At 40.9% G+C, this 27,306-nt stretch overlaps 1 protein-coding gene across 3 annotated transcripts in view; it reads right to left on the bottom strand.

Moving 5' to 3' along the window:
- The window catches only part of Scel (sciellin), a 99,967-nt gene that overhangs the window by 36,261 nt on the left and 36,400 nt on the right, over positions 1 to 27,306 (bottom strand). For all 3 annotated transcript variants that reach the window (XM_036199394.1, XM_036199395.1, XM_036199396.1), the window contains 7 exons: positions 14,217 to 14,297; positions 12,045 to 12,110; positions 9,695 to 9,754; positions 5,689 to 5,733; positions 4,153 to 4,212; positions 3,807 to 3,866; positions 1,730 to 1,786 (listed from right to left, as the gene is read on the bottom strand). In XM_036199394.1, the coding sequence (XP_036055287.1) occupies positions 1,730 to 1,786; positions 3,807 to 3,866; positions 4,153 to 4,212; positions 5,689 to 5,733; positions 9,695 to 9,754; positions 12,045 to 12,110; positions 14,217 to 14,297 (429 nt within the window). The remainder of the gene's footprint in view (positions 1 to 1,729; positions 1,787 to 3,806; positions 3,867 to 4,152; positions 4,213 to 5,688; positions 5,734 to 9,694; positions 9,755 to 12,044; positions 12,111 to 14,216; positions 14,298 to 27,306) is intronic.

The raw sequence follows: 27,306 nt of genomic DNA, 5'->3' as shown, positions 1-27,306 counted from the left end.
TCTTCAATGGAGGGTCACTGAGTAAATAAACCTTACTTAAGTAGGTGCCATGCCTAGCAGGAGATGACCAACAGAAAAGGAACTCAATAGTGTTTTAGAATTTGCCTATCATATATTGAGCTTTTTTTTTTTTTTAATCTTACTGGTCTTTTGTATATTATGGTTTTCAATTTTGAGTTTTTATAGGTGGTGTGTGTGTGTGTGTGTGTGTGTGTGTGTGTGTGTGTGTGGTTTCCTGTGCTTTTTGTTGTTGTTGTTGTTTTCTGGTTCATTGTTTTTTATTTGACTACTTTGTTTTTTCTAAAGAAATAAAGGTATTAAATTGTGTAAGGAGGTGGGGAGAAACTGGCAAAAATGGGGGAGAGGAAACAGTGATCAGAATATACCATATGAATATGCAATTGAAAAACTTATGCCAGATTACATGCAATAGTCTCTGAAAACAGTTGTGCTGGCTAGTTTACGTCAGCTTGGCACAGCTAACGTCACCTGAGAGGAGTGAACATCCATGAGAAAATGACACCTCCATAAGATGGGGTTGTGCACAAGCCTATAGAGCATTTTCTTAATTAGCAATAGATCAATTGGGGAGGGCCCAGTCCACTGTGGATGGTGCCATCCCTGAGCTTGTGGTCCTGGGTTCTATAAGAAAGCAGGCCAAGCAAGCTGGTAAGCAACATCCCTCCATGGCCTCTGCATCACCTTCTGCTTCAAAGTTCCTGACCTGCTTGAGTTCCTGTCCTGACTTCCTTTGATGGTGAACAGTGCTGTGGAGATGTAAGCTAAATAAACCCTTTCCTCCCTACACTGCTTTGGTCATGGTGTTTCATCTCATCAATAATAATCCTGTGTAAATGAGAATGTGTCTGATTGTGGTGTCAGATGTTTCTAGAAACAACTGACTGGAAAGACCTTTGCTTTAATTATCCTTGGCTTAACTTGGTGTGTTTGTATGTGGTATGTGTATTTGTATTCATGTGTGTGACATGTGTGCATGTGGGTATATGTGTACAAGTGTATAGTTGTGTGCATGTGAATCCCAGAGGTAAACATCAAGTTTCTTACTCTACTGCTTTCTACCTTGCATCTCTCATTGGAGCTGGAGGTCTCAGATGCAGTTAGACTGGTTGCTCAGCAAGTTCCAGGCATCCCGCTATCACCTGCTCCCTAAGTCCTAGGGTTTCTGATGTTCCTCCTTTACTAGGCCTCCACATGAGTGCTGGGGATCTGAACCTATGTCCACGTGCTTGTACAGCAAGTATTTCACTGACTGAGCCATCTATCAACCTACCTCGTTTTCTAGCTTCTTATCTTTATTAATTTTCACAGTGGTACTTGATTTAAACCAGTCTATGCCATGTCTCTCATTTTGTAATTTTTCCTTTACATTTCTTGATTCACATTAAAAATGTATATGTGTTTTTACTATTTAAGAAAATGTAGAATGAAAGATTTGGTAGAGAATTTGCATGGCCACCCTTTAGAAATGGCTCATATTCCTTTGACCTGCTATTTCTGATGAACCTAAAGAGTTCATCAGAACCTAAAGAGTTCACTAGAACCTGAAGAGTTCACCAGAACCTGAAGAGTTCACCAGAACCTGAAGAGTTCACCAGAACCTAAAGAGTTCATCAGAACCTGAAGAACATAAGTATAACACTCCCAGTTTGACAAGGAGTAAAAGGCTAACCAAAACAAAGATGCCCACCCATGAAGGCGCTTTACTTACCTTTTCTCTTTGTCCGTCCTTTGATTGATTTTCTTAAGACTTCCAAAGGCTTGATTTCTTTAGAGCATGGGGTTGGGGAAAGAAAGTGTGCGAGAGAGAAACTCAGTGGCATCTTCAGAGTCTCTTAGGACAGCTGCAGATTTCCCACAGCTGGCATAAGATGCAATCAGCGCCTAGAGCTGGGAATTCTCAGAAATACCTAATTAAAGTGGCATAAGATGTTCGAGGGGCACCTCAACCTCAAGACATCAACCATGACTTAGTTACAACCGAGTCAGTTTGAAAGCAAACTTCACCACCAGGCCTCAGCCTTTTCTTTTGGGGAGTAGATCAGAAGGAGGCTAAGTTGAACATATGCATGGAGTTTCATCCTATTTAAGCACAAAAATTCATTCATGCTAGGTAGAAATCAATTAGTTGATCAACACTTTAAATGGAAATATTTTGAGGGCTTTGAGAGATTATTTCCCATAAAGATTTCCAGAGTGTCCTGAAAAGGTCTAACACCACCTGGAAGAGTAGAAACAACTGCATTGACTTTAGTGCCTTATGAAAACTGATGACATAGAATGAAACTTTAATATACCCAAATCTAAGAATTATTAAAGGCTACTGGTTGTCCATACCTGTAATCCAAGCACCTGAAAGGCTGAGGCAGAAGGACTGTGTGTTTGAGACTAACTGGGGGTACACAGCAAGACCCCCTCTTAGAGAAATAAAGAAGTGAAAGCTAACCTCCTAACACTACACAACTGACCAAATGCTGCATGTTGACATTTTCATCTCTAATGGATTTCATTGTGAAAGAATTATTGGCATATTAAGTTCTTTCTCTGTAAGATGGAGAAGGGAAGAAGGACAAGAAATGAGGACTTTCTCCTTCCTATATCTGCAAGGTCACTTACTCCTCATCAAGCTGTCCCACATTACATGTCCCTGTCCCTCCCCCTTGAGCCCATACCATGACTGACAAGGCTCGCCCTGCTTTTCCTGTTTTCTACCATTCTTTTGGCTCTCTCTAAGCTTCTTGTTTTAAAATATCTGAAATGTCATTTTTTCCTCTGAAATACAAACTGACAGTGCAAAACTACTACCTACTCTCCACCTGCACTCTCCATTTGGAGGATGTCACCTACAATGCATCAACATGCCTGTGTGACTGTTCTGAAGAGCGTTCCCCATCATAGAGACTTTGCTCTGTGTTCTGGATCAGAAAGCCGATTGTGTATCTGATAGGGTTGACTTGGAAAACTGGGGTATCATTCCGTGCACACACTGGCACAGATAAATGGTTTTGAAAAATAACTGTGACAACAGAAATAATTGTCATCTTAGAAAGGCAAGCTTAATGTCTAACCAAATGCAAAGTTGGTGGCCAGTCTGGGGAGAAGTGGGGGAAGTCTCATAACCTTTGTCATTCTTGACTGCTCAGAAATTTTATTAGTAAAACTTTCAGAAATTTGATTTCTTTCAATGTGAAAAATATTATCAGTAATGAAAAGCCAATTTTCTAGTTTGTCAATATGAGTCTAAAATTGTAAATTCATCTCCCAAAAGCTACTAGCTTAGTTTTTAATCACCAATTAGCCCACTGCAAAATTTTTCAGTATCTTTCAACATTAAGATATTTACAAATACTTATGAAAAGATAAATATATGAGGTGTGACCAAGATCCCATCTAAGAAGTGCCTTCTACACTCTAAGGACTTCAGTGGTGAGTGAATCCATTCGAAGAGCCAAAATGCCTTGTGGTCAATATGCTTAGCTATAAGCTTCCTACAGTAACTGGCCGGGCTTCTTTCCTTTTTAATAGTAAAGGGGGTGTAGAGATCATCTAGGCCACACTTCTCTCCTTATGAGATGAGGAAACAAGTCCCCAGAAACTAAGGCACTTGACTAGGTCACTGAGATCCACGATGGCAGTGGAACCACTACTGAGACACCCGGCCTTCTCTGACCCTTACCCAGAGTCTGTGCCATCAGACCACCTGATCCTGGCCAGAAAAGACGGCCTCCTGCTGACAACAGAAAGTAATCAAAGGGTCACCCCAAGTGGCCTGACTTGATGGCTCTTACCCTTTGCCATCTCTGTCCATCTGGGTGTTCATATAGATGAGACTTTCAAGACTCTGGGCTCTGGAAACAAAAACGAATCGCAATAAAAACCACATGTTGAAGTGAAATTGTGTGGTGTCTTGAAAGGTCAGATATAATAAACATTTCCTATGAATTGCTCATTTACTCTCATTGAATGGAAGAGCGGAGATCCTTCCGGGCAATTATGTCTGAACTAAATGTACAGTGCTGAGAGAGCTAGCCCATCTGTTAGTATGTTTGTCTGCTAGAGGACACAGCTCCCTTCCCTCCACCTCCACCGTCTGAAGGAAGACACAGAACATCTAGGGCGGACAGACGTACTTACCTTTTGTCTATCTGCTGGGCCTTCAGGTTTGCTCGGAAGAGGCCATCAAGACCTTGATTTCTTCAAATACATTGATTAAAAATCTCATCAGTAATAATGATATCAAAAGCTTATACCAGTTTACATGTGAAATAGAAGCTGGCTGAGAGAGATGAGCTATGGTCTAGGAAACTTCTTTATTCCACACAGGTGTTTTCACAAACTCCAAATTTAAATTATAGAAAACCTTAGAGAAAGTACAACCAAAGAGATAAGCTAAGGGTAGACAAGTCTGTAGAAATGCTGTTTGGGTCCATGAAATGTTTCCTTCTTATTTGTCTTTTATTCTTTTCTAAAAAATTGTATGTATATGGGTGTTCTGCCTGACAGCATGTCTGGGTACCATGCACAACCCTTGGTTCTTACAGAGGTCAGAAGAAGGCATCAGATCCCCCAGAACCAGAGTCCCAGATGGCTGTGAGCCACTATGTGGTTGCTGGGAACCAAACCCAGGTCCTTTGAAAGAGCATCCATACTCTTAACTGCGGAACCACTCTCCAGCCTGTTTCCTTTGTTTTTATTTTTGAAAATTAAAGTATAATGACATCATTTTCCCTTACCTCTCTGCTACCCTTCCAATGTACATCCCCTCTCAGATTCACAGCCTCTGTCACTTTTTCATTAATTGCATATACATATATATCCATTTTAACATAAGCCAGTATTTATAGAGCTATCCATGTTGTAAGACTGTGTGTGATGTTTCAGGATATCCTGAAAACGTCCGGCAACACTGGCTCCAAATTCCCATGTGGCTTCCTCAATTGGTGCTGAGATGCTGTCAACAAGACATTTTCTCTTCCTCTGGCTCTGGTTCCTCCACTGCCTATGCCTCATGGGTCAGCCACATCCACTCATTCACACCTGCCTCCACAGCTCCTGATCTAAAACCTCCTGTCTGTAAAGACAAGGAAGTGAAGAGCAGAACATCTAGGTGACTTTTTGTCACTCATCCCACAGATCACTGTTTTCAAAACAGTGTATGAAAAACCATGTTTCATAGCACTAGGTCAATGAACCAAAAGGATGTTTCTATATTTCTTTCTTCCCTTTGGCATCTGCTGACCGTTTCTATCTCTGTCATTCATTTGTCCCTCCAAGAATATTTTCTTTCACAACTCCAAGTGATTCAAGACTGGGGGGTAATAATAACAGAGTTATTAGTGGTTCAACTCAAAATATTCAGCAATCAAGTGAGACTGTGTATATATAAATGTATTAAAATACCAAGAACTGTGGTATATGCATAAACATACAATGACCTTAAATTTTATAGAACACAAAAATCAAAGATACTTAAGTATTAGTACTTTAATAACTGTTTGATTATTCCTCCAAGCTTTTCACCCAAGATTTATGAGGTATTATTGACTATTCAGATATGTTGATCCTGCTACTTTAAAACCAAACACTGTTTTTAATTCTGAAAAGATGATACAAGAAGTCACAATGTTCAATTCAACAATAACATGAAAAACAGACCTTTTTAAACCTCACCTGTTCAAGCTTTTATTCATTCTGATGAGATTGTCCAGTTCTTCACTTTGGGAAGAGAAAACAAAATATAATATTAATAATAAAAAAAAAACTTCCCAGAGTCAAAGGGCAGATTCACCTTAAAATAACCCTGAGTACTCAGAAATAGAACGTGAGCCCCCACGTTAATTATCTGTGAAACTCTATTTATCCTTCAAGGTGTTCCTCAAATGCCATGTTGCCAAAGAAGCCTTTCCTGGCCCATTAGCTGAAGTCTCCCCTATGTTTGGAAGTCTTGTAGAGGTTTGTATATGCTTTGTCAACTTCACTGTGTATGCATTATAGCAATAGCAATTGTACTTCTGTTGTGTGTTAATATCCCTTCCAGTACACACTACTTCAAATTCAGGACTGTATTTTACAGTGCATCCAGTCAGGATTTAATACATTGCCTTTAGGTAGATGTTTAATACTCAATTTTAACTGAATCGATAAGTACAGGAACACTGGCTAATTATAGATTCTATTCTTACACAATGTAGCTGCCCAGAAAGTAACGACTCAAAAGACACTGGCTCATTTCTTAAACTCCTACAAGTTCATTCTAGGTCAAGTAAACTTACAAGCTTGTTTCTAGTTTGAGACCTGCAAAACCCCTTTCTGGCAGCCTTTTGGGACATGATCTATTTAAGTTAAGCTTCTGGGTTGAAGAATTTCCCTTAAACCGTGGGCTCAGCTCTCTTCCCCAAGCAGGGAGCTGGGCTAGGGTGCTTCCCAAGAGTGTTCTTTATTCCTTCTTCCTGTGTGCTCCTCACACTATGCCTTCTCCACAGATTTTCTTTCCTTCTTCCATCTACTGTTACCCCCATTTCTTTTGCATTCCTTATTTAATGTTTCCATCCACACATTGTGGCTCTCTCCCTTTGCTGCTATAGAGTCACACGTCTCCAGCTTTCTCAATGTTCTTCTTGCTTCTTGGGTCATCTCTAGTGTTGATCAGGAGACCAGTATTTAGACCTTCAAGCTTCTAAGCCAGAGACATCTACACTGCCATCTGAAGGACACCATGATTCATTGTTGACCCTGATGAATCTCTTCAGCTCATGTTGATACAATTTCCCCACAGGTAAAATAACAAAAGTAATCATGTTCATCTTTAAAAAGAATCAAATAAGTTAGCATACAGTTCTGAGCATAATGCCCAGAAAGCCATAAATTCTTACCTAATCTTAGCCATTATAATAAATAAGACCTTGTCAATATTTTTCACGAAATTCATGCTTGCTACATTTACTTTTCAATTGAATTTCTAGACAGCTAGATACTGTCTCAGCTTCACAAACGAGCAGATGCATCTGTTCTGTGTGGTGCAAACGCTAAGTAAACCAATATTGCCAGAAGAACTGTCCTGGACAGTTCTCTCAGAGACCTTCTTCCCTATGTTTAATTCATCACCGATATGTAGATGATTCGTTTAAACAAGCTTTGTACATTTAATGATAAGACTGAAAGTTGAGAACAAATACTGAAATGTTTGAAAAACAGGTACCATCTCTGACAGAAAAGGGGATGGAGTAATATTCTACCCTCATGGGAAACAAATTGCCTAGTATCCAAACATGGTGTTCTGTTATTGTTTCTTGCTTGAAATGCTACCTGATAAGCAGAGACTAACTGAAAATTTGTTTCTATCCCAAGGGAAAGAGCAAATGTAAGAATCCTGTAAATTTTAGCCCCAGACGTTTGTGACTGGCATGAGCCACAATGATGAGATTTTTTTCAGGATTCAAGGTCTCTGGTGTTTATCACAGAAAAATTAGCATAAATCATGAGAAGACATTCTGTGGTAAATTAAATACCATGGAGACAGCATTCTGAATGAAGAATCTGAGCTTTCAAAATGACTGTAAACTGATAAAAAAGCTTTTGGTATTAAGTTTCACCATTGTCTTTGCAACAAATTAAATGCCCTTCATCAGATAGCAGTAGCTCTCTGTCCCACAAAGAGCAGCTGGGATAATGGAGCTCTTTCTGTTCCCTTGGAGAGCCTGTAGTACATTTCCCCAGTCCATGTGAACACAGCATTTTCTCCCGATGATTACTCTGTCTCTGTGAGATCTGTGCCTGTGGCTGGGGATCAAGGACAGGGAAGGCAAGCTGCTGATGCTCTCGCTCACTGTGTGGAGTGACTCATGTCATGCTGTCCCTGTTCTTCCCCACCAGTCACTTATCTTTCCCTCTATCTCCAACTGAAAAAAAATATTAACCCAGACATGGCTGCATCAGACCTGTCACCCTAGATACTCAGAAAGTTGATGCAAAAGGATCACAAGTTCAAGACCTGCTTGGGCTACAAAGTGAGTTCAAGGCAAGCCTGGGAACTTAAAGAGACCTTGATTTGAAATTGAAAAAATGCCTAGGAAATCTCTGTGACAGACCACTTCCCTGCCCTGTACAAGGGCTCAGTTTAAGTGTCAGTACTGAAAAGCTGACTTCAAAGTAAGTTAATAATATCAAAAATATAGGCTCTTAAATGAAAGAAAAATGAAACTTGAACATGAAACATGCAGACACTTCCTATTCTCCTTCTAACACCAAGCTCTTATTAACATCAGGCAACTTGGTGTTTGTTGAGAGAGGGGCTCACTCTGTAGTCCAGGCTGCAACTTTTCCCAGCCTTCCAAGTGTTGGGATTGAAGGTGTGTGTCAGCACATCTAGCCTTTGGGGAGGGTGGTTGTTTGGTTTGGCTTTTAGTAAGATGCACTATAGTAAATTCTTGTTGTTGTGTAATTACATTAAACAGGGAAAAACTTCTCGTGTCTGGGATTAAAGAAATGAGATATTTGCAGCCGGGATTTGTACATATTCCTCCTTTAGATAAAGCTGCATGTTAGGGTGTAAATGTTTCTGGTGACTAAGACAAAGTATCTTCGCTGAAGATGAGGATGAAAGAAAGGGATGACAGTAAGATTAAAGAGAAGGTGATGTGTTTGTGCAGATAACAGAGATCCAAAAGCAAATAGGCACTGTGCAGCAGAAGCATCAGCTCTCTCATCACTGAGACGGACCAGAGTGGCACTCCACTGGGTTGGTCACACAAGGAAGACTTCACAGGGCATGTAGTGTGTGAGCTGGACCTTGAAAAATGGTAGGTTTGACTAGATGGACATGATTGTGTATCATGAGATTGGTATCGAGCACCATGTAGAAGGAACGGCAGAAACAAACATGTCTGGAACTGTAGAAAGACCAGTGGTCTAAGCTGGTATCAAATATGAGATAAATATGTGGGTGAAGTCAATGGTTCTGGAACTGAATGATTCTAGATCCTGTTTAGCAGACATAGTCCCATGTAACTAAATGGGCAATGGGGAGTCGTGGCAGATATTTACAGAAAAAATATCTGGCATTCAGGGGCAGGAACGAGGGTGGAAGGAAGAGAGGCTAGAGGAGTGTAAGTCAATTTGAATAGCCATGCTAGTGTCTTACCCTGGACACAGTGAGGGCTTGAACTGGCAGAAGGCCGCATATGTACACGAGACACTGTGGACATTTAGGTTATACAAACGTAGACTTCACAGAGGGTAAAGGGATGGGAGAACTGAAAATGACTTTTGAAAGTCAAGCCTGCAGGGGTGGAAGATCAGAAGCAGAAAACAGCACATCTGGGAAGAAAGGGGAACATGGTCCAAGGATATTGGAATGGTGGTGCTAAGGGCAAACATAAGTGAATATCTGGGCTCGAAACACAAACACAGGACTGGAGATCTGATTGAAACCTGAGGCCACTATGAAGAGTAGACTGGATGGTCAAGATGGGCACCCATAAATGTCAGCACCACCCACTATGATGGATACTTACAGAGAGACACTGAGAGGGTTTTTTTTTTTTTTTTGCCTTCTTAATTATATACAATAATCATCACTGGGAATTGGCTCATATTTAGAAATTACAGTGGGCCAGTGGCTTGCTTTTAGACCACAAAAACAAGGGGGGAAACAAGCTTGGGAGCTTTGGGATCTCACCCCTTGTCAGTTTTCTGAAGTGAAGCGGCCACCCTGATGATGTCATCTAGGTCCTCAGTCCTTCACAGAACAGAAAGAGAAGCAGGTTAGTGAGGATGGAGTTAGACTGTTGGAACTAAATTTCCTAGAGTTTCTGATGGAGGGAAGGGTAGTCCACAGTCAAGAGTGACAAGTTTAACAGAATCACAGCTTGATCCCATCGTCTCCACTCATGGTACACACAGACACAAGCATCCTTCATTGCCACTGACTTCCTTCAGCAGACTAGACCATTAAACTCTCACAGAAGATGCATTGGCATCAGTGGCATAGACAGCACTGTGTGGGAGGTGACGAGAGCGTCACAAAATTCTAAGTTCAGGGAAGTCCGATTCTTTCCAGGTCTAAGGCATACATGTAGTCTGCTTCACACCAGGGCTCTTCTGAGAGTCAAGGGGAAAATACAAAAGAAATTTTACTTCGGAAAGTACCTTAGCCATTTCTTTCACTTTTTATACTGATGGAACTATAAAACTATAAATTTGTAATACTATAATTTTTCAGTTTGTTTTTTTTTTTAAGGAAAAAATTCTGGGCTGGAGAGATGGCTCATATGTTGAAGGCAAGGCTCACCACCACCACCCAAAGTTTCTTTTTTTTTTTTTGAGATTATAATGTAATGACATCATTTCCTCCTCCTCCTCCTCCTCCTCCTCCTCCTCCTCCTCCTCCTTCCCTCCAAACTATTCCATATACCCTCTTGCTCTTTTTCAGATTCATAGACTCCTTCTCCTCTACCTGCACGTAAGTACAAACTACTCAGTCTGTATAATGTTATTTGTATATACAATTTTAAGGCTGACTGACTGTTTGGTATTGAATAGCCAATAGGTGTGCTCTTCCTTTTGGAAGACTCTTTCTCCCATATTCAGCATTCCATATGTAGCCCTGACTGTCCTAGAACTCACTGTGTTCATAACGGCCTCAAACTTGCAATAATCCCCTTGTTCCTGCATCATAAGGGCTGGGGTTACAGGCGTGTGCCACTGTGCCCGGCTTTTTAAAAAAAGGAAATTCCCCAAAGCTATTACTTTTCCTAAATAATAAAGAAGAAGAAATACAAACAAAACATATCCAGAATGAATGCTAAACTAGGTACAATTAGCAAAACAGGTATGAATCAGGACCGTGGTGGGGAAACGCTTCCTGACCAAATTAATCCACATGATGCATGAACCTGTCCTGATGTTGCAGGACAGGCTGAGCATGACTTCTACAGCCACAACCAATGGAGAGCCTTTGTAGTACAAGTTCAACTAAGCAAAACTATTTCTCCTTATTTATTTATGCCCACTCAGCAACAGTGTCTGTGGTGGTATTGTGTTCCCCCAAATACTGTGCAGGCTAATAAACTTATCTGGGGTCAGAGAACAGGACAGCCACAATATTAAACATGAGGATAGACAGTGGTAGCACGTGCCTTTAATCCTAGCATTCCAGAGACAGAAATCCCTGTGGATCTCTGTGAGTTCAAGGCCACATTGGAAACAGCCAGGCTTGGTGACACTCGCCTTTAATCCCAATAAATGAGCCTTTAATCCCAGGGAGTGAGGGCAGAAAAGAGAAAAATATATAAGGCGTGAAGACCAGAAACTAGCAGCATTTGGCTGGTTAAGCATTTTATCTGGTTAAGCTTTTAGGCTTCTAGCAGCAGTTCAGCTGAGACCCATTTGGATGAGGACTCAAAAACTTGCAGTCTGAGGAAACAAGACCAGCTGAGGAACTGGCGAGGTGAGGAAGCTGTGGCTTGTTCTGTCTCTCTGATCTTCCAGCATTCACCCCAATAACTGGCCTCAGGTTTGTTTTATTAATAAGACCTATTAAGATTCCTGCTACAAGTGTCCTATATTTTGAAACAAGTACAGAAAATAGAGAGATAAGCAAGCCTCCTTCCTTCAAAGGGTTTCATCTCATCCTATCCTTATGCTCAGACAATTTTGGATTTGCAATATAAATCTTAAGACGAATTTAAAGAACAAGAACCTATAAAAACATGTATTACCTAGCCAGGCATAGTGCCACACTTTAATACCAGCACTTTGGAGGCAGGGGCAGATGGATCTCTGCAAAATTGAGACTGGCCTTGTGTACATTAAGTTCTGGGACAACTAGTGCTACATAGTGAAATCCTGACTAAAAGAATAGTTTAGTTATTATAGCTAAAGTTGACCAGAAAACTGGTTTCATCTAATTTATTATTTTAAAGTACTCCAGCAATACTCTGGATCATATTCAGATTGTATAAAGTACTCCAACAAAGCATGCTTTATTATTGGTACAATTACACACATGTGGACAGAGATCTCTGTACCTGATATTTCTTTCAGCATGCCTATTGGCTTCTCCATATGCACCTGCTGTAGTTGCATGTATCTGCCTAGATTTTAAAAAATAATGCCTGTTAGGTAAGAAAACTCTTTCATGCTAAATTATGTGTATGAGAATACATTTATGTTTGGAAATATAAATGTTATACTATTGACAAAAATTTTACTTAGCTCTTTGTAATGGCTAGAATTCAACCATCCCCCTTTTTGAAAGTCGAAAAAGTACGCAGTGCTAATTTTACAATATCAACTTCTTTTCATATGTTTTAAACCACTAAGTACATTTAGTAGTGTCTGATCTAGACATTGTTCATTTTATTTCCATTCATCAAAATGTTTTGTCTTTATCTCCATTAGATACTTAGGTAACATTTTAAATACTGAGAATCATTTTTTTGTTAGGCGCCAAAATAGTATTTTTTCTTAAAGATTTATCCCATGTGAATACTGCCCAGAAATGTATTTTCTCGGGTAAGACAGAAGTGAGTCTATATTTCAAGTGCATCTCCCACACCGAGAAAGGCCACACTGAACTGGTAGCAGCAAATTGTAAAATGCTAGGGTGTCAGAATTTATAAGACTTCTTTCTCTCTTTTCCTTAGACCGTGGCTGACCTACTTATACATTCTTGCTTATTCTCAAGAAGCTATATTCAACTATTTTTTGTTCTCCTGAGGACATGTGTTAATTACTTCCCTTTCATATTCGTTCATTAAAATCACCATGCTGTGATTAAAGTGATCAAGGTTTTTAAAACATGCATGTTGTCCCAATTTTATTTTTCGGATCATCACTGGAAGAAAGAAATGAGAACAGTAAAAGTGGATTCGACCAATTCCTATGAAATTAAGCCATTTCTGAATATAAACATGTACAGCCCTCTAGTGTCAGTGATTTTCAGATTAGAATTTAGGTGGTACAGGGACAACTTAGTTCAGTTCCTCAAGAAAATCTATTCTCATTATGACTTAATTGCTTAATGCTATAAGACTAAGAGAGAACCAATCGGATAAGACAGGAAACCTGAGACCTTGCTCTTATGAGATAATTATAATCATTGCAAAAATGAAAAGTTATAAAATGAATCCATATCATTAATTAGTTCAGTGAAAAACTATTCTCCTGACTCATTAAAGCAATATCCTAAGGACAAAATTTCAGAGATCTGGAGGGATTTTATTGGCAGAAGTTCAGCTCTAGAGTGTTCCCCCTGTGGGTGAGCATGGTGCCACTCACCCCCGTTCTTCAGTCAGCACTTTCTAGCAGGTCTTATTTTTTTTTAAAAAATGCTCCTATAATTGTGACTTATGAAAACAGTTCTACAGTTGTGTCTTACATGGCATCAAAAATCCCCCTCGAGAGGCCAAAATAACAAAAGAAGTAAAAGCAGGCGTCCAGGCAGATCAACACACTTAGTCTCCACTGAGACACTGAGATTTAACCTGACAATCTAGTGAGAAGATGGGACATCCATCTTGAAAAATGGTTCAAGATCATCAAATTCTGTAACAGGGACACATAGGAAGACTGTCAAGCCTCCGAGTTTGTTTCTAAATATTAATTATAGAGTGGCAAAGGTTCAAAGTAGAAAGTAAAGTGTGTTTTTTCCTGACCTGGAGATAAGTTATTTGGAATATTCTTCAATAGTCATGATAGCTTTGATATAAAACAAAAATTCTTTAGTTTTAAAAAATCAAGTAGTCACCTAAAGGTATCTCAAGCGTAACTGAGGACTTGGGTATTAATACAAGGCTGTAAGAATACCCCTTATCGCAATATATAGCTCATAAGGGGAAACTTAACTGCAAGAAACTAATAATGAAATATATTCACATATTGTCATTTAATATGGTTCCATTTAATAGGCATGAGATATATGCCCAGTTCATACATTCATTTATATCAAGTGCTAACATATACAAAACTTTCATACAAACACTTCTAATGCTGCCAGCCAATGGCTATTTCAAAGATAAGGTTCCCTAAGACAGGTAATAGCCCGCACTATTCTAAAGCAAAAGCAATTACACATGTGCATTGATAGAAGTTCTGTGAGTCTCACATTAGTGAATGCACACAGAAAGCATGGCCACACCTTGCATGAAGCCATTCACAACCCCTTTACTGCCATTTCCCTCAGAAGGGCGAGTCCTCACCTGTTATCCCGTCTCAGTTGTTTAGGAGAAGCAACGGGAGAACAGGGTTTCGGAGGGATTGGAGGGTGAACAGCAGGATCCCTTTGAAACAGAAAACAGCAGTCATTACATCATCGAAACCTTATCCATTTTTATCTATTAACCCACAACATCTATCATATACATGGAAATATCCCTTAAACTCATGACCCCATGTATGGGGAACCTGAAAGGTCAGAATTCACAGAGCATGAACTCTCAAGAAGTCAACTATTTTAAATATGGATATTTTAGAAGTCCATTAACTGGACTTTTGGAAACTACAGGTAAAACTATGGCATGCCCTTCAATTAGCTTACTATTTTGCTAGTATATTTGGTGAGTCATGACATTTTGAGTTGTCTCAGGAGCACAGTAAATGGTTCCCTGGTATTAATGTATAAGCTGCTTTAGGGATTATGTCAACTCACAGGCTGCTATAGAAACAGTAAGAAAGTTCCTTATGTGATAGATCTCATAGAAAACTTGGCTTGGAGATTTTAACTAATTCTTGACTTAACTATTACCAACACATGACACTTCAGTGACAGCAAAACATGAATATGCCATTAGTCAATTTTCAATGAGGCAACAAAGAAAGTAGACCCAAGAAGTACACATGATTGGGTGACAAGGGAACTGGAAAGGGGCAAGTATGTTTAACTTTGGGTGAAGTCAGCTCCTTACCAAAGCCATGGTGCCCTCCAGCTTCCCATCACTGCCACATCACCACTTCTTTATGGCCCTGATGCTAAGCTCTGCACCTAGTGAAAAGTGACCCATGGTCTGATCCTTTAGTCCTTTGCAGCTGCTGAGTGATGTGCACTCAAGTACAAGGCTACCTGCATTGCCAGCTCCATGGTAATGGGTTGAGCTTATTCTGCTTCTTCATCTGTAATAAGCTCTCTAACAGGATTGTTGGGGGGTTTTCAAGGCTGAATGAGATCATGGTTTTAGTCAGCAAGCATCGTTTGGTAGCTTTCTGTGTGCAACACGCTCTATGAAGTAAATAACGGGTTTTGTTTCCAAAAAGCTCTAAATATACAAATAAGTGCTATTGTACAAAAAGAAAACATCAGAGTAAAGACATAGAGTAATGGGAGTCCGGAAAAGACATAAAGGGATGGGGTAGGGACTCCCACTTTATTAGCATACCCTTGGAAAGCCTCTGTGCAAGGCAAAATTAAAACTGAGAGCTGCAGGAAGTGACAAATACCCTGAGGACAGCTGGGCTATCAGCTTAGCGATAGCATTTGTCACTTGAAACTGTAGGAGATAACCAAAGGACAAACTGGGAGCCAAGGATTCCTGTCTCACATCCCTTGGTATTTATGGATCAAAAATTTGAGAAAGGAAGCCCAGGAAAAGGTGGCTGAAAGGGAAGAAGATGAGAGTGAGGAGATGGGGTCCGGGAAACCAGCTGAGCAAAGCCCTGCCCAGTCTGACTGACAGACCAAGAAAGGCAAGGACTGTGAAAGTAGCGTGACTTTGGCAGCGTGGTCGGGTCATCGAAAGCCCTGACTGGAGCGGTTCTGATAGAACATTGCACATTTGGGGGTGGAGTTGGACATACGATCGGAGTAGACTTAGGAGAATGTGAAAGCAGGAAGAAGAATTGAAGTAGATGTTTTACAGTAAGGTCCAAGGTCCAAGGTCTTGTGACTGTGTGCAAGCATGCATGTGTGCATGCAAGTGTGCAAGTGTGTGTGTGTGTGTGTGTGTCTGTGTCTGTGTGTTTTTTCTATGCTTGTGTGTCTGTGTTTGTGTTTGGTCTTTCATAGAAACACAGATTGTGTGAAAAGGAACAGAGAAAACCAGAACAGCTGAGATACGTCAGCTGAATCCACGAGCTGGTGCTTAAGGTGAGGCTGAGGAACTCCCAGACTGGGCACAGGCAGGAGAGATCCAAAGAGATGCGACATGGCAGTAAAAGTAAAGCTCAGAAAGTGACATTTTGTGGTCATTTACCAGGGCCTGGCCTGTGTGCAATTAGGGTGTAGTGAAGAAGACCTTTGGAAAGGAGGCCAAGAATGTAAAATCCCAGAGGTGGTATCCTCTGCATAGATATGGAAATTGTCAAATATTATAATGGGGTTTGAGATGTTTATGAAGAACAGAGAGTCTGATGTCAAAGTCTTTGAAGACTGAAGCTGAGTGACTCAGAGGCCTTTGGAGGACGCCAGTAAAGAAGAAGAGCCCAGACAATATGGCTGCTAAGGAGAGATAGAGTTTACAGAGGGAGGAGTTAAAATCAAAGCGGGGTAGAAGCAGGACCAGACCAGATCCCTTTCCTTCCTCGATCCCCGTGATATGTGGGCACTGGGGAAAGCCCTTGCTGAAAGAAGGGTGGAGATGCAACACACCCACAGGATGAGCAATGGTTGAGCAAGGCTGTGGAGCATGGAGTTGATGATGGTGGATGCTAGCCAGAGTGGAGGATTTGATTCAGGATGCTGTCAACTGTGGTGACCTCAAGGATCTAAGAATCTGTGGTGCTGGCCCAAGTGGCTGGAAATGACCTGACTGGATTTCTTACAGTGTCAATGGACACAGGCCGAGGGGCCATGTTTGGATTTTGTTCTGAGGCTCCTGGGGAACACAGGGCACAGGGTTTCCTGACTCTTAGTTCCATAACAGTAGGCAAGGTGTGGTGGTATTGTGTTCCCCAAATATTGTGCACCCTAATAAACTTATCTGGAGTCAGAGACAGAACAGCCACAATATTAAACATAGAGGATAGGCAATGGTAGCACACGCCTTTAATCCTAGCATTTCAGAGGCAGAAATTGCTGTGGATCTCTGTGAGTTCAAGGCCACATTGGAAACAGCCAGGCATGGTGACACACGCCTTTAATCCCAGGGAGTGATGGCAAAAACAGAAAGATATATAAGGCGTGAAGACCAGAAACTAGAAGCATTTGGCTGTTTAAGCTTTTAGGCTTTGAGTAGCACAGTTCAGCTGAGATTCATTTGGATAAGAAGAACTCAGAGGCTTCCAGTCTGAGGAAACAGGATCAGCTGAGGAACTGACGAGGTGAGGAAGCTGTGGCTTGTTCTGCTTCTCTGATCTTACAGCGTTCACCCCAGTACCTGGCACTGAGTTTGATCTTATTAATAAGACTCTAAGATTCCTGCTGCAGCAGGGTTCACTAGAACAATTTGCACGGAGTCCTCTCCCCATCTTGACTTAGGGTCCTATTCTACAGCCGGGATTATTTTATTTCTAATGATACATCACCTTTCTCAGAAGCTCCCCTTGTGATAGGCACACACATCAACTGATAACCAGTACTGCATCTGTGTGGATTTGCTGATCAGATGCTTTCCTTCCAGAAGCAGATGGAAGAGAGGGAAGAATCAACCCAAGTAATACTTGGACTGCACAGGGCAATGGATACGCAGATAGGCAGGAGGGTAGAAACCACACAAAAAAGGACAGTTAAAAAATGGGAAGTAGGTCTGTGCCAAGCTTTGCTCACACCAGATCCACATCAAGGGAACATGAGATTTCTTCTATTTTAGAATGGCTGAAGCTTCAAAGAGGTGAGTAAGTATTTGTTGAGTGAGTCAGGGAGGAAAATGTTGGCAGAGGAAAGAAAAATAGATCTGAGATGGTTGGGGTAGCACTCGGTAAAGAAAGGTGGATATGAAGTCATGAAAGCCAAGAACAGTGGAACATACTTAGTTCCCTGGGTGGCAGGTTTGCACCCTGCTGGGTCAGTTGCAGGGCAATGCCCTGCGGGCTTCACTTCACCTCAGAGGAGCTTCCATTTGCATGGCTGCATTGACAGCCACAGAGGACAGAACCCAAGCCTGGTGTGAGGGGAGGATGAGAAAAGTCATTCACACTGTGCCAGGAACACTATGTGAGCCAAGCAGCGGGATTAAAAATGAAAGGCAGGCAGGAAGCTGTGGCCTGGAGTGTTGTGAAGAGGAGGAAACAAAAGGCACTTATTGGAGTGGTCTTAATTGAATTCTTCTTTGAGACGTGATCTTGGAGCTTAGATGCCCCCACTCTCTCCTCTGTCCTTCCTGGCACCCTACGAGCAAGCTTTCAGAGGATCTATGCCACCACATTAGTGGATGTAATTGTCGAGTTGTTTCAAGGGATAAAAAGGAGATTTTTCAAGAGAAACACATGAAAACTTTCAGATTATAGCGTAAAGACCAGAGCTAAAAAATAAAATCCTCCGTAGGAAGGGCTGTTTATGTTGGTTGTTTTTCGCAAACCCCTGCAAAGACCACTTTAGGTCTTTAGTCCCTGTGTTGCTGTGGGGTAACATGCTTGGCTCAGGACTCAACAAGGAGTTCCAGTCTGTGTTGGTGGTCGTTTCTCTTACTGCAGCACAAGCCTGGGTTCCACCAAAGACAACCAACCCTCATGTGTAACTGGGAACTTCCCTCCCACACCTCACTGTGCCTCTTTCTTCTTTCACACAAATAGAATTTCCGTCCCAGCACTAGCAAGGGAGTGTGGCTGGACCAAGAAGCCAGCTCTCAGCTGTTCCTGCCCCGTGACTGCCGCCTGCTACTGTTTCCCTACCCCAGTGGACTCTTACTCCTCTGAAGCCGTAAACTCAAGGAACCTCTTGCTTCGATAAGTTGCCTGGGTTATGCTCTTTTATCACCATAGGAAGATCATTAGTACAGTCACCATATCCATTTAGGAATCTTAAGGCTGGGTGAGGCCACAGTCCTCCCCAAACACGATTCCAGATGTTGACATCCTCAAATATCAAAATCTCTAATGTCTACATCCCTCAAAATCCAAAATTTGAAATATAATTCCAGAAAAACAATTTTAAAATCCTTTAGGAATGACTGTGTATCAGCATTGACAGGCTCTCATACATATAATTTTATTAGTTCTATAAACATAATATATGGGTGTTTTTTTCCACCGAGGGCTAGAAAGTTGTGTGATTTTCTTTATACCACATTGCCTGTCAATATCTCAGCCAACGTTTTGGTACAGGCCATTTGATGTTGGTCACATACTTCTTTTCTCTTTACCATACTATGTCTAATCAGGTTTAAATGCAAATTTATTTTCAAAGGCTGCTAAGTCAGGCATGGTGGTACATCTCCACACTACCAGTCCTTGGGAAGCTAACTCAGAAGGATCTGGAGTTCAAATCCAGAGAAGCAGCCATTATCAGCTCAACAAGAACTTGCTCCACAGCCACCTGTGGTTGAGTTTTAGGATAGACGCCAGTGTATGAGGCTGGAAAAAGTATGGCCCGCCCTTGCAAAGAGCTGATAAGGCATAAGGCAATGTCCAAAGGAAAGATACTGTAACAATTGGTGAGTTTCTAGTGGCTAGGGTCACTACTAAACCCTGAGCACAGTCAGGAGTCCAGGATTTCTGCTCCAGACTAGCTTTGAGGCCGACTTTCTGTGAGCAGGAAAAGGATGCTACTCTTCTTGAATCCCTGCTTCTTTACCTACAAGAGACAGGCTGCTCTAGATCTCTGAATGACCATTCAAGGAGACAGTAACTGCACAGAATTCTCCATCCCTGAAGGCCCTGGCTTCTTTTGATAGATTAAGTAACTTGACATTTGAATATTGGGCTTCTTCAAATGTATGTAGATGCCGTTGTGGCTAATAAAATTTAACTTTAGCATTGATCTAGTACATAGATCCACAACGGCCAGTTCTCTGATATGGATGTGATTTATCTCCCAAAGGCTGCTCTCTCAGAAAGATTGGTTCCTGGTTCGGCAATGAGAGGAGTAGAACCTTCTGGTGGTGGCATCTGGGGTAAAGTGGCTAGCAAATCATAATGTGTGGATCCTACTTGAGTTCCCGTAAGAGTGAATTAGTAAGAAAAGAATGAGTCAATGTCTCAGTCTGGTACCCTCTCTCATGATACCGTCTCCTCCCTCAGACACCCTTGTGAGGAGGTCTTCAGAGTCTGAGCACATGAAGCTACCTGAGCTAGGATTTCATTCCCAAAGCTATAAGCTAATCTTTCCTTGATAAGAACAGAACTGCAGATTTTTTTTTGCTTTAGCAACAGAAAATAACATAAGATATTGGTTCAGTCATATTAGCATTCAGTCTTTAGTTTTTACAAAGAAGTAGTAATAATTGCCCAGCCATTATCAGGTGAGACAGGAAAACACATCAGCTCTAAAGTAGCACCTACTCAAAACAGGCCAACCATAGACCTCTATGTAAAACATGAAACTAAAAGATATTTAGAAGAAACTCTTCGTGACCACTGATTAGACAAAGGGTTGCTAGACATGATACCAAAGGCATAATTCACTAACAAAAACCTGACAAATCAGATTTCAACACTTTTTTGTTCTAATAAATACATGGTTAAAAGATTGAAAATATTAGCAACACATTGAAAAAATGTAAATCACATATGTGATAAAAAGATGTATGTTTTTAAAACTCTCAAAACTCAACATTAAGCAAATGAAACACCCCAAAGGTGAAACATTTGGATGTATACTTCACAAGAAACTTTGTATACTTCATAATTTGTTTGTACATTTGATAAACAAATATATAAAAGGACATATTGCACAGCTGGTCCCTAGAAAAGCAAGTATCCAAACAATATTGAGATAAACTATATATTAGAATGGTTAAAAAGGTTTTTTAACTGAAAATATTAAACCACCTTAAGGAAATGGAGCAAGTAGGAGTCTCATCCTTTGCTGGTGTGCATACAAAAGGGACAGACATTTTGACCAAATCCTGTGAGGTCTTTACAAAATTAAGCATATGCTTATCACATGACCTAGCAGCCCCACTCATTAGCATTTGCTTAAGAGAATTAGTTAAGCGTGTTCACACAAACCATGTGACATTTTTCCTTTGGTTAGTGGGTAAATAAAGTGTTCATCTCTACAATATAACACTACTCTCAATAAAAAGGAAGGAACTACTGATGACCACAGAACCCAAATTCCCAAACATATCAAGCTGACTTTGGAGATGGAATTGGCTCACTCTTTCTCTAAACCCAGACATATTGCTAAAAGAAAAGGTTAAGAGATTCTTGTGTCCCAAATCAGAAGATCCCTCTGGTGTGGGACAGAGAAAAACCAATATTTTTATTTAAAATAGGTTGATTATACATGCAATATCTTTCTAAAGAAGAAAAGGGAATATGATATAGATATAATAGGATAAAAGGGTAAATTGCTGAACCTACTTTTAAAGAGCAACAACTCATTTAAAATGTTTTACATTGGTATAGATTTTAGTTTATTGATACAAACTTACAGTTAATTTTATTATACTGTGTATATATTTCTACTCTTGTTTAAGGTATTATGTTTGTACAGCTCATTTAAAATTGTAATGGATAATTTAAAAAAAGATTAATAATTATTCATCTATGATAATCATACTTGTAACCATGTTAGTTAAGTCTTCTAGGTATACATAGAGATATTTCAGATAGATAGGTAATCTTCAAAGACCTACATAATTTAAAATATTTAAAAATTTTAGATTTTCTGGACAATGAGACATGTCTGCTCCTGGCAGCACCAATTTACTTCAGAAAGGAGGATGGGCATTGAAGACACTCCATTATGGAGTTTATCTTCTTCTTGGTAAAAATAGCCATTTGGGCAAGAAACTGTTCTTGCCTGGACTTCTTGATCAACTGGACATGCAGGACCCATAGAAAGGTGACCACTGAACTTTGGTTGACAAAATGGTCCTTCAGGTTCCTGCTTCGCAGAGGAAACTGCCAGACATTCTACAGGACACTGGAAAAAGTGACCAAGAGACTCTAGCCCTGTGGGCTGAAGACAGATGCCCCAACTTTACAAAGGAACATTTGGTTACTGTCCAGGCTGCCAGCTGTCTGTCTACCCTGCAAAACTCCTGAAAGTTGCTTGCATCCTTCTCCCATTCCTCAGATAATAGTTTATCCCTTCTGGGGTCTTTGATGTAGTTGAAGCTAGATAGTTACAATTTTCTTTAGTTATGATAAAAGACAAGTTAGATATAAAACCTTAGACTCACAAATATAAGATAGATATCTTCTTTAATTTCACCAAACAGACTAGTTATTATAAATAGACTAGATATTATAACTGTAATTCTTGCTTAATAATTGCTTTGTTATCTGTAATTTTACTATGTGCAAGTTAAAACCTTCCTTTTTTTTAAAAAAAAAAAAAGTGGGGGAGTGCTGTGGCATATTCTGTATGTCAAATGTGTTGCTCTGATTGGTTAGTAAATAAAACACTGATTGGCCAGTAGCTGGGCAGGAAGTATAGGCAGGACAAGCAGAAACATGCCATCGCCATGACAAGTGAGATGTAAGGTACTGGTAAGCCATGAGCCATGTGGCAACTTATAGATTAATAAAAATGGGTTAATTTAAGATAAAAGAAGTAGATAACAAGAAGCCTGACACAGCCATATAGTTTATAAGTAATATAAGCATGTGAGTGATTATTTTGTGCATGGGTTGTGGGACTATGGGGGCTTGGTGGGACCTGGAAAGACGATCTCCAGCTACAGGCATGCATTGCACACATTCAAAAGATTGTACATCATCTAAATCACTGTGTGATTTTTTTAATAGCTGAGAGATGAGAAGACAAAAGAGTATATTCCCCCATTTCCCAAGTAAATGACAGTCTTAAGAAAAATGACAGTCTTCACATGCTCCTCCTATTCCCAAGGTCCTTCTTAGACACTGTGATCAATATTCCCCCATCAACCACAGGACACCACATGCAAGGCTCCCTGCCTGCAACTTTTACTCCAAAGCCCCTTTTCTCTGCTTACTACACAAGGTAAACCTCCCTTGCCTCACTGTGCTCTACTTCTGCCATTATTGGTAAGGAAGAAACCTGGTTAAAGTAACTCTCTTTACAGCTTGAATGACCAAAGTCAGCCATTTAGATGTGCCAGGTGTTGATACTTTGAGCTGAAATATAGAGTCTCTGATAGAGATTTGGGCAATGCTGCTAAATAGTGAAGCCATCTCATTCTTGTTCAACCTGTCTGGCTTTTATGATCGGGGCATGGTGATGTTTTGGTAAATGATAAATCTAGGTATCTTGACTTTCCCAGATTTTTCCTCATCTCTGCCGTGGACCTGAAACATCTCTGCTTCAGAATCATCAACCGGTCTTTGGCAGACAGAAGAACAAAGGGACTCCACGGGAGAAAGGCGCCATGGGAAACTGTATTGGGCAAAGTATTGGTTTTCACTTGTTGTTTGAATATGTGAGTTGTTTAAAACTGAAGTGGAAAGGCCCAGGGCTGCCTAAGTCGCCCGAACACAACTGAAGAAAAAAACAAGTCCTTGCTCAAGGTCAAGGCCTTTCCTCGCTCACGCTGAACTAGCTCTCTTGTTGTACTCAAACGCCAGTGACAAATCTTTACCCAGCCTAATGTCTTCATTATTTCGGATGTTTAGAATATGTAATCTGGGCATGTGGGCATGATTTTTAAAAGTATCTGTTCTCTGGCATGTTACCAAGTATCAGACAATATTATACTTATAAGAGATTCTCACTTGTGTAAAGATTTTTATGGAGATGAAAATGAAATCTGGTGTGTGTGTGTGTGTGTGAATATGTGTGAGTGTGTGTGTGAGTGTGTGTGAGTGTGTGAATGTGTGTGTGTGAGTGTGTGTGTGTGTGTGAGTGTATGTGTGTGTGTGTGCGTGTGTCATCAAACTCTGTAGAGGAACTGGCACCAATAGAGTTAAAAATGCAGCAGCATAATTAGAAGGTTACATTTTACCATTTATAGTTACAGACAGAAAAATATAACTACAGTGCAAGGTTGCTATGGCAACTTGCTTCGCAATCAGGATTTTTTTTTTCCTCCTCTAATTCTACCAATCCCCTAACTGCAAGTCAAAACCATGAAAGAAGAGGTTGAATCAAAATAAGGGTGAGATACAATGGTGGTGCGTAGGAGACGGTTATTTTCTCATTTACCAGGTGTATGTCCACTGTCTTATTGTCATCCAGTGTTTGTTTTCTTCCTTTTGTTTAAAAATGATTCCAGACAAAAGCATACTGGCTTCCTTAGTACTGGAAATGGGGACAATGGTTTCATTGTTCGCCCTCACTCAGCATTCTGGATAACATTGATGTTAAGCAAGGACCCTAACATGGCTCAACAAATTGCTTGCTTTGCTTTCAGACACAGGCTCACTGTGTGGCTTAGGCTGGCCTTGAACTCATGTGTGGGGTCCTGTTTTCAGGTTCCTCATGGCTTTACCCAGCAGGTCTGCATAGAGGATGATTAGGGCCATAGGCCTGAGTGCAGGTGTCTGAGATGGTCTGCACTTGGCTGTGCTGGGGGAAGGAGGTCTTTTGCTCCACCCCTTGGTGTATCTATAAATACCCTGGGGCAGAGTCAGTCAGGGCCCATTGGAAAAGGTTCCAGGCCCTCTCAAGGCTATCCTGTATTTTCTATCTGTTTATCTCCGCACTATAAATCCTTCTATCTAATATTTCCTGCTGCTCACACTCAAGAAAACTCTGGGGAGCTGTGGGGTTGGTGGGTAAACACCCCACACTCGTGAGCCTCCTACATCCACCTCCCATGTTGGGATGGCACCAAAGCACCTGGCTAACAAGGTTTTTAAATGAATCTTTTGTGACATATAACCACTAAACATTGAAATCCCCGAAATCATAAAAGCATTTGAATTCATGAAGATATAATGTGTGGTTCAGAAGACAGAAGGCAGCTCTCTGTCACTGTTACATGCATGCTCCACGTCTTCTGCGTGGTACCTATCATCTGTTCTCTCATTGGCTCTAGCCTGGCAAACACTATCACTCTTTCAAAGGGATCACATGATGAAAAGGAGTTAAGAGTCAAATAAAAATATACAGATATGAATTAGTGACTGCTGGCAATTGCTTTGTGCCAGACCTTCTGACACTGTTTTAAATAAAAGCAGTGAGAGAGAACTGGCCAGCACCTCTGACCTTCCGATGGTTTCCTGTACTGATGCATGTGCTTCTACACCTGCTTCGCACTGGCATGAAGTCAGAGTTCAGATGACATAATAACACAGTGCTGATTCTTAAGCAGAAAGTGGGGACTCCAAAAGGTACCGGAGCTTACCACAAGGTATGAATGCATATACTTATCATGACCTGTGCCAGCAGCATGTAAAGATACCTGACAAAGGCTGGCTACCCAGAACTCCCCACAGAGAGTTCCATCCACACAGTGTGCTCACAGCACTCACATGACATGTGTGCATATTTGCACACACACCATCATTCTGCCATCAGAATCTGACTCTTCCTGCTTTATAGCCCCCCAACCTCACTGCACCTCACCTTACTCATTATTTTCATTATTTAACTGCCAGTTCTGGCACTATGTCTTTGAGTCTACTGTATCCCAAATTCTTCTTCTATTGCCTGCTGTTTCGTATCGCCCCAAATTTTGTAGGCTCCTCCACCTTTGTGTTCATCAGATTCCCAAGGACCACTTGAATTAGCCTCCATGTTTAGTGATCCATGGTGGCTTCTGAGTCTCCTGAAGCAGGGGTTGGGTCTAACTCCTCTCTGCACCTCTGGCATCTATCCAAGTACTTTCTTGCACATAGACAGAGATCAACTATTACTTTTTGCAAAGAGCAGACATCGGAAGAAAGGGAGGGCAGTAGAGAAGTATTTAATCAGTCATCAAAACAAGCACAGAGAATTAGGCCCAGCCAACTTCAACAACACAGATGAGGTAACAAGCTGAGGAAAATACATTGTTTTATACATGTTATGAATTAGAATCAATGGATAAATATGTGGTTGTTGATAAATTACTATAGATCATTTACTTAATAGTCCAAAGGATTGCAGAAGATGATCCCATTTATTTGATGAATATACTGTGGTAGTTATTTAATGTAATGTATTATTAGTTGCCAAATAAGGATTATTAACAATAATTTTTCTGAGTCCAGATTTCAGAAAAAACAATTCCTTGGATAGCATCCCATACTCATTCCCTTATTTGATATTTTCTCCACAAGTAACTTCATTCTAAATATGTCATCCCTAAGTTAGGACCCCTTAGCTTCTTAGGGCCCCTTACCTGAGTGCCTCCTCCATCCCAACCTACCTCCAAGTATTTCTTATTGCTTGAGAATCACTTCCACAGAAACAGCCTTCTAGCATCCCACAATCTACTTGCTCAAAGCAAAGCATGGTAGCAGCGTCTTTGGTCCTACTGTACAAGCAGTGGGCAATAATTTCAGCTGGCACAGAGTGGATGAATCACTATGTTTAAAACCACTTGGGGCTCCCAAGCCCTTCCTGTGTTAACTTCTCTCCTTTCCAACAAGGAATGGTCCCCCAGGTCTACAGAAGCTAACCACACACATCAGATCTCCCAGAGGATACTGATGCTCTTTGTGTAACCCCTTACTGGATCTTGTGTTGCTGCTAGACTGGTTATTTATATTTGTCATTTACACCTTCATCTAGCATAAAGAACTCCAAGCTGCTGTGGCCCCTCAGGGTTCTGATACATGAATTTCCCATCACATTCCCAAATGGCATCACCTGGACACATAAATTCCCCCTTATCCCTCTCACAGGAGCCCCCTTCCACTTTTCCCCTGTGAGTGTGCTCCACATGCAGGCAGTTGCCTTTGGAGTTTCCGCAAACCTGTCAAAGCACCAGCCAAACTAAGCTCAGTGTGCTACTGCCACCTAGTGTCGATTTTTTCCTTGACCACCACTAATCCTGAACACTACAGTAAAGGCGGGGTAAGAAAGGAAGACACGGAAGTCAATAGTAGAAGTTGTCAGCCCGAGTGGCACCAAGTGTTTGTAGGCCTATGACTGGAAAGCATAGTTTTGTTGTAAAAGGTAGCAAGACTGAACACACAGAATGCCCCTCCAAGGGTCAATGGATCCTCGGTTAGATATGAGGATGATCTCGTCCAGAGAGGGCCTGTGGGAAATGCCAGTCAATGAGAAACACCTGACAAGGGGGTGATGCCAGAACTCAGGGAGACTTCTGATTCTTGGTATGTAGTTTGGCCGGACCTTCACTGGAATGTCACCATCCCTCTCCTTCACATCTCTACTTGATCCTT

This window comes from Onychomys torridus, chromosome 9 (genome assembly GCF_903995425.1).
Source record: "Onychomys torridus chromosome 9, mOncTor1.1, whole genome shotgun sequence".
Lineage (NCBI taxonomy): Eukaryota > Metazoa > Chordata > Mammalia > Rodentia > Cricetidae > Onychomys > Onychomys torridus.
This window is presented reverse-complemented; position numbering and strand designations above follow the sequence as displayed.